The 9,588-nt window shown below is 27.0% G+C and overlaps 1 protein-coding gene across 1 annotated transcript; it reads right to left on the reverse strand.

Moving 5' to 3' along the window:
- Positions 1-1,969: 1,969 nt before the first annotated feature.
- LOC100165410 (protein PBDC1) lies at positions 1,970-4,981 on the reverse strand. Its single transcript, XM_001945424.5, has 5 exons — positions 4,605-4,981; positions 3,706-3,771; positions 3,590-3,649; positions 3,187-3,327; positions 1,970-2,292 (listed from the first exon to the last, which is right to left on the reverse strand). Exons 1-5 carry the CDS (start codon positions 4,632-4,634, stop codon positions 2,077-2,079), a joined length of 513 nt encoding a protein of 170 aa, XP_001945459.1. The 5' UTR covers positions 4,635-4,981; the 3' UTR covers positions 1,970-2,076.
- Between the last annotated feature and the right edge of the window lie 4,607 nt (positions 4,982-9,588).

The raw sequence follows: 9,588 nt of genomic DNA on the forward strand, positions 1-9,588 counted from the left end.
TCAAGTTTCATAATAGGTCAATTCACTCTAATTTTTAAGCTAACGAAACTACACGTGTTCTGCCGAGCGTAAATTTGCTATGTTACGCACTTGTAAGACAAAGACAACAAATACCAGTTTTAAATCCTAATATGCTCTCGTCGCGGCCAAAACTGCGGGTAACATTCTTTACCTACTAAAATATCAATTGTACTAATTAAAACTTAAAATATTACCATTAGAAATAAATAAATTCATATCTTACTACTGTCATAGAACAATAACTAAGACCACCAAATTGGTTTTTGTTATTCTAATTTTTAAGTCAATGAAACAAGAGATGTATGATAAATGATAACACATTGGTCGTTCACCTGATCAATGACTTCATTATGAACAGGATGCTGTGCAGGTGGAAATATTAATATGATATATTATTATTTAATAATTATTGTTCACTTTAAATAAATAGCTCCATAGTGATTTTAGGAAAAACACTTACTGTGAATATGAAATAGCAAAGGTGGGCAAATTAATGAAAATAATTAACTCAAGTTAAGTTAAGTTAAGAGGACACAAGATCGGTAAGTTAAAAGTTAACAGTTAACAAATTATAAATTTAACTCGATAAGTTAAAAGTTAATATAGAAAATAATATTAACTTAACTCAGTTTAAAAAAAAGTTAATCTTTTTTTTTTATTAGTATGTAAATCACATAAAGAGTGAATGTGTCTTTTTAGTTTCTAATTTATAAATTATAAAAAACAATTTTATTAAACTATGATCAATGATCATAATGTATACCGTATACCTTTTTACTTTTACTTAACTATTATTTACTAATTTAAACTATACTCATCTCAAATTAATAATTTAACAAATATATTTTTTTATATCATATAGCAATTGAATTATATAAGTTATATAACATTAAAACATAACAATTGTCAATTTGTAATTTAAAATTATTAATTTTTTAAAAACATTTTTAATTGCAACTCGCATAGGTAATATATAATTTACAACTTAATAAAATACATGAATATACACAACATTATGTTATCAAGAAAAAAAAAACAGAAATTTTTGTGTTTTTATATTGGATTATTTTTATTTTATACTGACATAGTAATATTTACGTATAAATAAAAAATTTCAAAATGTTTTTAACTTGATGAATTTTTTTAAGATTAACTGAGAGAAGCTAAGTTATTTCAACTGTAAATTAAACTAATTAAGTTCATAAGTTGATTAGAAAATAAACTAACTAGTTAAGTTAAGAAGTTAAACAATAAATTTAAAACGGGGCTCGAAGAATCTAAATTAATATTAACATCAAAATAAACTATGTTATAAATCAAGTTGGTGTGTTAGAACACGTTTAGGTTCAAATTATAACATTTTGCCATGAAATAATTTTGATGTTATGTGTTTTATGACACATGTGTGTGAGTGAGTAACGCTTACACCACTAATTGTGGAAGAATTTTTAAAATAGAATTCATAATAAATTCAAATATTTTAAAAAACTATTGTTGGAGTAAGACACGAGTCAGTACGTTAGAACAGGCGTAGGTGTATTTTGCTCCAATAAACTGTAGTTTGTTAGTGGAATCTCTTAAGATAAAAATGTATATTTCATTTTTTAGTAAATACCCGATTAAACCAAAATATTTCACAAATAAGCTTATATCAAGACATATTGTTACATGTGTATACAATTGAATTGACTTGAAATTTAAGTTTATTGATAGTATTTATGTGGATGCCTCTGTAGAATTATATACTGTAAACATCAAGACTAACTATGTAACATAATACAATAAACTTATCTCAGTCTTAATGGGCAAATGTAGACACTCCCATTACACAAAGTAGGTTTAATTTTGCTAGTCATGTAAAACTGTATAAGATGTTCTTAGACATTTTAGGAATCAACAGAATTGAATACGTTCTAAAAATTAAAAAAAAAAAACTAAAAAACAGATATAGGGATCAAGTAAAAACATTAATTTATTTTATCGCCAAAATATTGTTCCTTACATAAACCATTTAGTCAAATTATAAATGTGCATGAATATATTTGATACATATCTTTATGGTTCAAAGTCCACCTTATCATAAATATTGTTAATAAAATGTATATCGTTTAATCCTTCTCTATTTCTTGCCAGTTCAATAGCGTAAAACTGTATTCTTATAACTATAAAGCTGTTGCTTTCATTGTAGTCTCCATGAACATCCTTTCTGATTAATGTACCAAAATTGTAGTTTTCCATATTCTTATAGAGATCGCAGAATCTTCTCCATTTCTATATATATATATAAAAAAAATGTATTGTTTATTGTAAAAATGTAATTATATGCAATATTTCTACTAATTATAATTGTGTAATAATTAAAGATCGGTTTTATATATTGTTACTGGGCCAATGCTGTCTTATGAGGGTAAAAGATGTTAATGATTCGTTCAATTCTAAGTTTATAAAAAAGTTCTTTTGCATATTTGAGAAAAATATATGGGTTAGGGAATATTTAACCCATTTAGCATATTTTGGAATATTTTGTAAATTGTGAGAATAATTATTCCTTTATTTTCAATTTTACTGTACCAGGAAAATTTTTTTTTTGAACATTTACAATTTAAAAAACATGCAGCTATAGTACCATAAATTACCTTGCAGTTCACTAAATATGGTGGCTAAACTGCAATACTGGAAGTTGTTTTCATATACTAATAAGATCAACGTATACGTTTATCAAATATTTAAATGTCCAAATGTTGTTTTACACTTTAGTAATTACATATTTAGGTGTAGTTGATTATTAATTTTTAAAACGAACAAATTAAGAAATTCAGTCAATTTGAAAAACTTACTAACAAAATGGATAGAACCATTCAACAAAAAATACTTTGTTTTGACAGAGAAAACTAAAAAAATATTAAAGCATATTATATTAATGTTTATTGATTATTTTTGCATATTTTTTAAATTTTTAAGAGAATATAATGAGAATATTTGTAGGTTTTTTAGAGAATATTTTTTTAAACCTTATTTGAACTATTTTGAACATTTAATAAAAGAATCAGCCAGATTGGTCCAACCGTTCTCAAGTGATGTGATTACCAATGGACAGAATTTCATTTTTATTTATATAGATTATTACAATATTTATTGTTAAATTATAGAATATCAAATACTTACAATTTTAGATGAATCATTTTTTACATCCTCTTCATCAAGAGCTTCTATTTGAAGATCAGGAAATAATCGCCTAAATTCTTTATAAATCTTATCATCGTGAGGAGTCAATCTTAATAACTTTGGATCAACAGAACATATCAACTAAAATCAAAGAAATAATAGCTAGTATATTATGTATAATTTTACAAATACATTAAAATTATTTCTATTATAAAAAACAATAAATTGTATATTATTCATCAATTATATATTTTCATTAATTGAATAGTTAATAGTTAATAAAATAAGCACATTATAATCTTCCATATTATTGAAGTACAAATTATTTAATGTTAAACCATGATTCACTTAACAATTAGTTTTCAATTAAGTTCATGTAAAAATAAAATTTTAGTGTACTTACATTAAAATATATTTCTGCATGTTCATATGCTTTGATGGCCCACATCATTTCAACTTTTCCCTACAAATATACAATTAAAAAAGTACACTCAAATATAAATAAGAAATAATACTTGCATCGTTTCCATATTCATCAGCTGGTCTTGAAAGTAGATTAGCTCCTACAGAAAGTTCTGCAGCTCCCTGTAAACATAATATTTATGAATATTCATGTTTTCTTAAAAATATGAAGGATCTATAATTCAAAATACTTTCACAAACTTAATAAGTTGATATTTTTGTTACGGATCATACTATAGTAGTACCTAGATAAAACTAATAATTGTAATATATAATGTACTATACATATTATAGAAACCCTACAACAATCCACGAGGATCCTGTCCTACTTATCTAGTGAACTAAATATTAGAAGATAGAAAGAAAATGACAGCTAACAATAAATATTATAATATATACTTCGCCGACCAAAAGAATAAGGGTGTGTACGACTGACATACCTATGCGGTGTTCTGATATTTAGATTGTATAGGTGATATAACAGTGATGTATGACCAGTTTTAGTTTTTGCTTCTGAGCTCTCCTATTACCTCGGTAGACGTATTAAAGGTACCAATAAATTGACATTATTATCTTCAAAATACGAAAAGTGATATACATACCAACACCAAAGTAAAATTGATAAATGATATAATTGCACAAACAGTAAAAATTATAATATGAGTGTTAAATAATGACAAAGAAAAATTAATTATGTAGGTACAACAATTATTATCAAACAACTTTTAAATGTATGATTGACTTGTCGTGCAACAATACGTGCAGTACCTATGTACGAAAATCGATTGTCTGAATGCTCCGACTACTGATTTCGTCGGCCGGTCGAAATATACTCGGGTGGGTGGGCGAGTAGACAGACCTGCACGTAGACATTAGTAGGTAGGTAAGTATGTACATGTGTCATGTGCGATCGAAAAAGTTACGATATCGTCATTCGCAGTTGTCCGAGCACTTACCACACCATTAGCAACTGTCATGTTGTTCATGGCGAAAAATCGAAGCTGCTGCAAATCGTCAGGTCGTGGAACAGCAAACGTACGTCGTGTGTCGGTGTTGTAGTTGATCGTAGAACGGCAATGGCGGGTATGGGAAAACGGCAGAAAGACAGTAAACGGCACAAGTGACGAATGAATAATTATGTGCTCGGCATATGCGAATCAGAAGTCTGGACACGAGCCTCGGTGTCCGCCGTCCGGTGATAGACGCACGGTGATAAGAAAATACAACAAAAAGCTCTGATAAGCGAGGTCACGTGCACGCGCGACGAAAGATATTAACCGCGAGCGACCATCGTTTGTATACCTATCCCATAGACCTATAACACGAATATTGAGATATTATAATAATATCTTTATTCGTGACCTAAAACTAACGGCCCATTCCACTCCGCCCTGCCTTCAATGCACGGGAATCATATAAGAGAAAGAAAGAAGAGATAAAAGAGAGAAAGAACAAAAAGGAGGTAAACATAGACGTATGAAATTAATACTGTATTTCCCCCCACGTTCTCTTTTACGTTTTACTCTATATCATACCCCTGACCTCTCTCTCTAAGCGCTGTCCATTAGTTTATATATGACCGTAGAAAAGAAAGACCCATAGAACAATTATAAAATAATATAATATTAAACAAATATTATTATAATAATAATTTTTAAGAAATAACAACATTTGCAACAACCGCGGCCTTTCAAAGAACGGATCATGGATACGTCATGACTCGTCGTGGTAGATCATAGAGTATTGTCACGGATCAAACAAATAATTAATTAAATTGTATTTGTATGTATATTCTGTGGTATTACACAATGGGCGGAAACCGAAATACTGCATATTCTATTGCCTATGTGTATCTTAAAAGGGGCTCTAACAAACACATTTTTTCAAATATAATTTATTCAAGATGGATATTAAATAATAATTATTATTCATTATTATTGTGTTTAATTTATAGTTATATAGGTACCTCTACTATTAAATATTAATAAATTATGATATATCAGTTTTTTAAAAACAATATTTAATGTTTGTAGTAACCCTAGCTGTAGATCTTTATCAGATGAAAAACAAAAGCATATTACACAGATATTAATTGATATAAATAAGAATTCAGCCATTTCAATACATAGGTATTATTTTATAAAAAACACAGCAAGCATTAAATTCTTTTGTTTCATTGAGTTAACTAAATAACTAATATCTTTACCAAATATTTTAAATTATTTAACTATAAATTTAATTTTACATAGAAAATTAGATAGGTACCTCAATATTGGTACTAACTTGGTATTTTTTTTTTATGTTTATCACAGGAAGACAACACATTTATAATAAAGACATAGAAAACACCAATAATATAACTTATCCTAGTGAAGATTTTAAAAACACGTTCAATTAAATTGAAAAAAGGGGTAAAAATATAATACAAATTGTGTATATATTTGCTCCTTTAAGAGATTGCTGTCAAAAACAATATGAAAAAATTGCATGACGTGTTAATGTAGCTATTGTATGTTTTGATAGTAGTATTTCTAAGTATATATGGGAAACACAGAGAAAATTTAGAATAACAGGATCAAGATGCTATTCATTGTGCACATAGGTACACTGAAAATAAAAATCCTAATTGGCAGATAAAATCTTATAAATATTTTAGTAATGCAACATTTTGATTTTCAAATAAATTTGTCAAACATGGGATTAAATATGAACATATGAACCAATTGCAAAAACTTTATATTTAAATTTTTCTGTAAATTGTAAAATTTTTGATCCAGGTTTAATATGTGAGCAACAGAAATCCTTGGTTAGGATATTCAGCTGATGGTGTTGTGTTTGAATTTGGTAAACCAATAAAGTTTTTGGAAATAAAATGTCTATTTCTTGGGAAAACAGCTGGAATTAAAGAAGGGTTAAAAAAATGTAAATATATTTCAATTGTGAAAGGCATTTATACTTCAAAAAATCGTCACCCTTACTATGGACAAATACAATTGGGGATGTATTTATTTAATTTACCTTCCACTGATTTTTGTCTCTATTGTTCTTTCGATAACAGTATGTTTGTAATTACAGTTTTAAAGGATGATAAGTTTATCTTAATGTTAAGTAATTTAAAACAAATTATTTTAATAATATTTTACATAATATTTGTTTGGACATTAAATAAATGTTATATTATATGCTAAAATTATTTACAATATTATAATACAAAAATTAATTAACATAAATTGCATTTTGATTAATTAGGTAACAAATTCATCATTTGCAAGAATTGGATGGCATAAATTTACAATTGCACATATTATTGTAAATGAAGCATCTAATCTAGAGAGTAGATTAGAGGGATATTTTTGGAAAACATTAAAAACTTTTATTCTCTGGTTTACTCTCTCTATATGAACTCTTGCGCTAGCTATATTATCTACATTCATAAGTGATTCATCTTTACTCAATTGTTTGTTTCCTTTCAAAAAAAGTGGTATGTAAAGTTTTATGTGCCTTTAAGCACAAATATTGTCAATAAGGAATCCCTTGCCACACATTATTGCATCTCCATTCTCTAATTTAACAATTAGTTTGCTATTTTCAAATATAAATTTGTCTGATGTTCGGCCACCATATGCAGGAGTTATAAAAGATAAAATTGTTCCAGGTGTTATGCTTGTCATAAATTTAGCTGTTTAAGTTGATTTATATTGTGAATAAGTTACTATAGATCCAGTTAAATTTTTAGGTTTCATTAATGGAATTTCAATACAGTCTGTGACAATTCTAGGATCTGAGAACTTTTTGAAGCATGTTGGAATATTACATTTTATTTCAGTTCTAGATGGCCAAGAAATGATTGGTTTAAAAATAAGTGATAAAATATCAATAGTATTTAATATAATTTGCTTGTAATTATCATTAGAACAAACAAAAAATATAGCTAAAACTGAATAGGACATATTTTGTTTCAATTTCATAATTGTTATTATGATTCTTTCTTTAAGGGAAAGAATATTTTGATTACGACTGGAAACTAGATTTGTAAGTTGCATACTTTCAATTAAGCTATCAAGAAGTCAATAAGAGGAAATACCTGTTAATATGTACACTTAGCTTTTGCTCAGTGTCCATTAAAGTTAAAATTTTCAGTTTTATGTCATCACTAGTAACTTGGACTGACACATCACTAGTTGTTGGTAGATCAAGATGTTCATCCATTTGAGTATTTGGTAAAGTTTCATTAATAATATTTATATTATCATTTTCACAATCTTCAAATTTTAATTGACAATTTGCTCTTTTTGCAAACCTCAATAGTCTTGAATTATTTTGTTCTTTTTCTTTAGAGCTGATTACTTTGCATGTAGATAGTGTTGGCAGATTATATGTAGAAGTGCAGTTTTCTTTAAATTCCGTTTTGTTGAATGTGTATCTAAACAAATATTCATATGTATTTTTACATTATAATAAATTATTGTAAGTACCTACTTAGTTGCTTATTTTTAAATAATGTTTACAAACCTTGTAATATATAGTCTTCACGATTGAAATATAATGAACCATCATATACTTAGTTAATTTCTTTCCAATTCTAGGATAATGTTCCCATTGTGCTCTTCTAGTATGTTCACATTCATTAGGAAAACTATGGAATCTTAATTCTGAATTTCGCCTGGATCGTGAATTGCACCCAAATACTGAGCAGAACTGGTTTGACTTATTTGGACGGGGTGAAAATTTAGCACTGCTATTTTCCATTATGTTTTATTTAATAGTGAATACATAATATTGTCGGTTAATATAAAATTTAAATATATAGACACTCGTATGTTGTATTATAAATATTAATTATAATAATAAAACACATAAATGAACCATAAACCTATGAAAGAAACAACACATTTATTCACTCTTATAATAAAATAATAATAAGTAACACCGAAGTTGCCCAGTTGCACTAGTTACAATTTATACCAGAGCGCGATCAATCTTTGAGATTCCTCAACATATTTTGATCAACGAAGCCCCATATTATTATTACCAGCTAAATCAGAATATTTACAATAGCACTATTTCATAATGAACGCGAACGTCTATTATACGCTGGCCCGCAAGTGCTCTTATTAGCGATTCGAGAAAAAATCAGGCCATTAAATGCTGGTAATATGGTGGTAGTGTGTTATTTTTTAGATATTATACTATTATAATTAGTAAAAATATGGCATATATTTGTTTTAAATATATTATATGAAAAAAACAACAAATATATAATAACATAACTATTACTTATAATGATTAGTGATTACTTAATACTTTTAAGAATTGCTTTCTTAATTACGTACATATTTGTTTATATAAGCAGATACGATTAGTCTTTTAACGATATTGAATTTGCGTAAGCTTTTAATCATTCGTTGGATCTGCCTCCATTTTTTTTTGTATTTATATCAAACATAATATTATGTCTAGAATTAAGAAATAGAAAATTATAAAATCACTGTAATGAGTTTATATTGTATTCAACTGAAGCAAAACGGAAAACAGTAGAAAGATAGATTAATTTAAATCTGGGTGAAGTCTAGTTATACGGAAACCTAGTAGTATAATATAATTATATAATTATATAAGTAATATTATAATATCCTTAAAAATATAATCAATTCTTAGATTGTTTGCATAAAATAAATGTTTCTACAAAACCAATAGACCTTTTAAATAAATATATTTTTAAATATTTCGTTTTGCGTTATGTTTTGTTTTGCGGTATTTAATTATTTTTGATTTTCGCTTTCCGTTATAATAACGTTTATAAATTTCAATCGTTTTTTGTCAAATATAACGTTATGAGTAATCATAATAACATCCATCGAAATATACTACTCACAGCAGAGTAATTTCCACGGTCGAGTTATTTAAAACATTGCACGTAAACATTTTAACACTTTAAAG

Source organism: Acyrthosiphon pisum, chromosome X (genome assembly GCF_005508785.2).
Source record: "Acyrthosiphon pisum isolate AL4f chromosome X, pea_aphid_22Mar2018_4r6ur, whole genome shotgun sequence".
In the NCBI taxonomy this organism is placed as follows: Eukaryota; Metazoa; Arthropoda; class Insecta; order Hemiptera; family Aphididae; genus Acyrthosiphon; species Acyrthosiphon pisum.

Bases quoted from the DNA above. Each gene is read 5' to 3' on its own strand.
- LOC100165410 (XM_001945424.5), bottom strand. From the start codon at position 4,634: ATGAACAACATGACAGTTGCTAATGGTGTG. The intron at 3,650-3,705 runs GCAAGTATTATT...GTATATTTGTAG, and splicing joins CTGATGAATATGGAAACGAT to GGAAAAGTTGAAATGATGTG. The intron at 3,328-3,589 runs GTAAGTACACTA...CTTTGATTTTAG, and splicing joins ATGCAGAAATATATTTTAAT to TTGATATGTTCTGTTGATCC.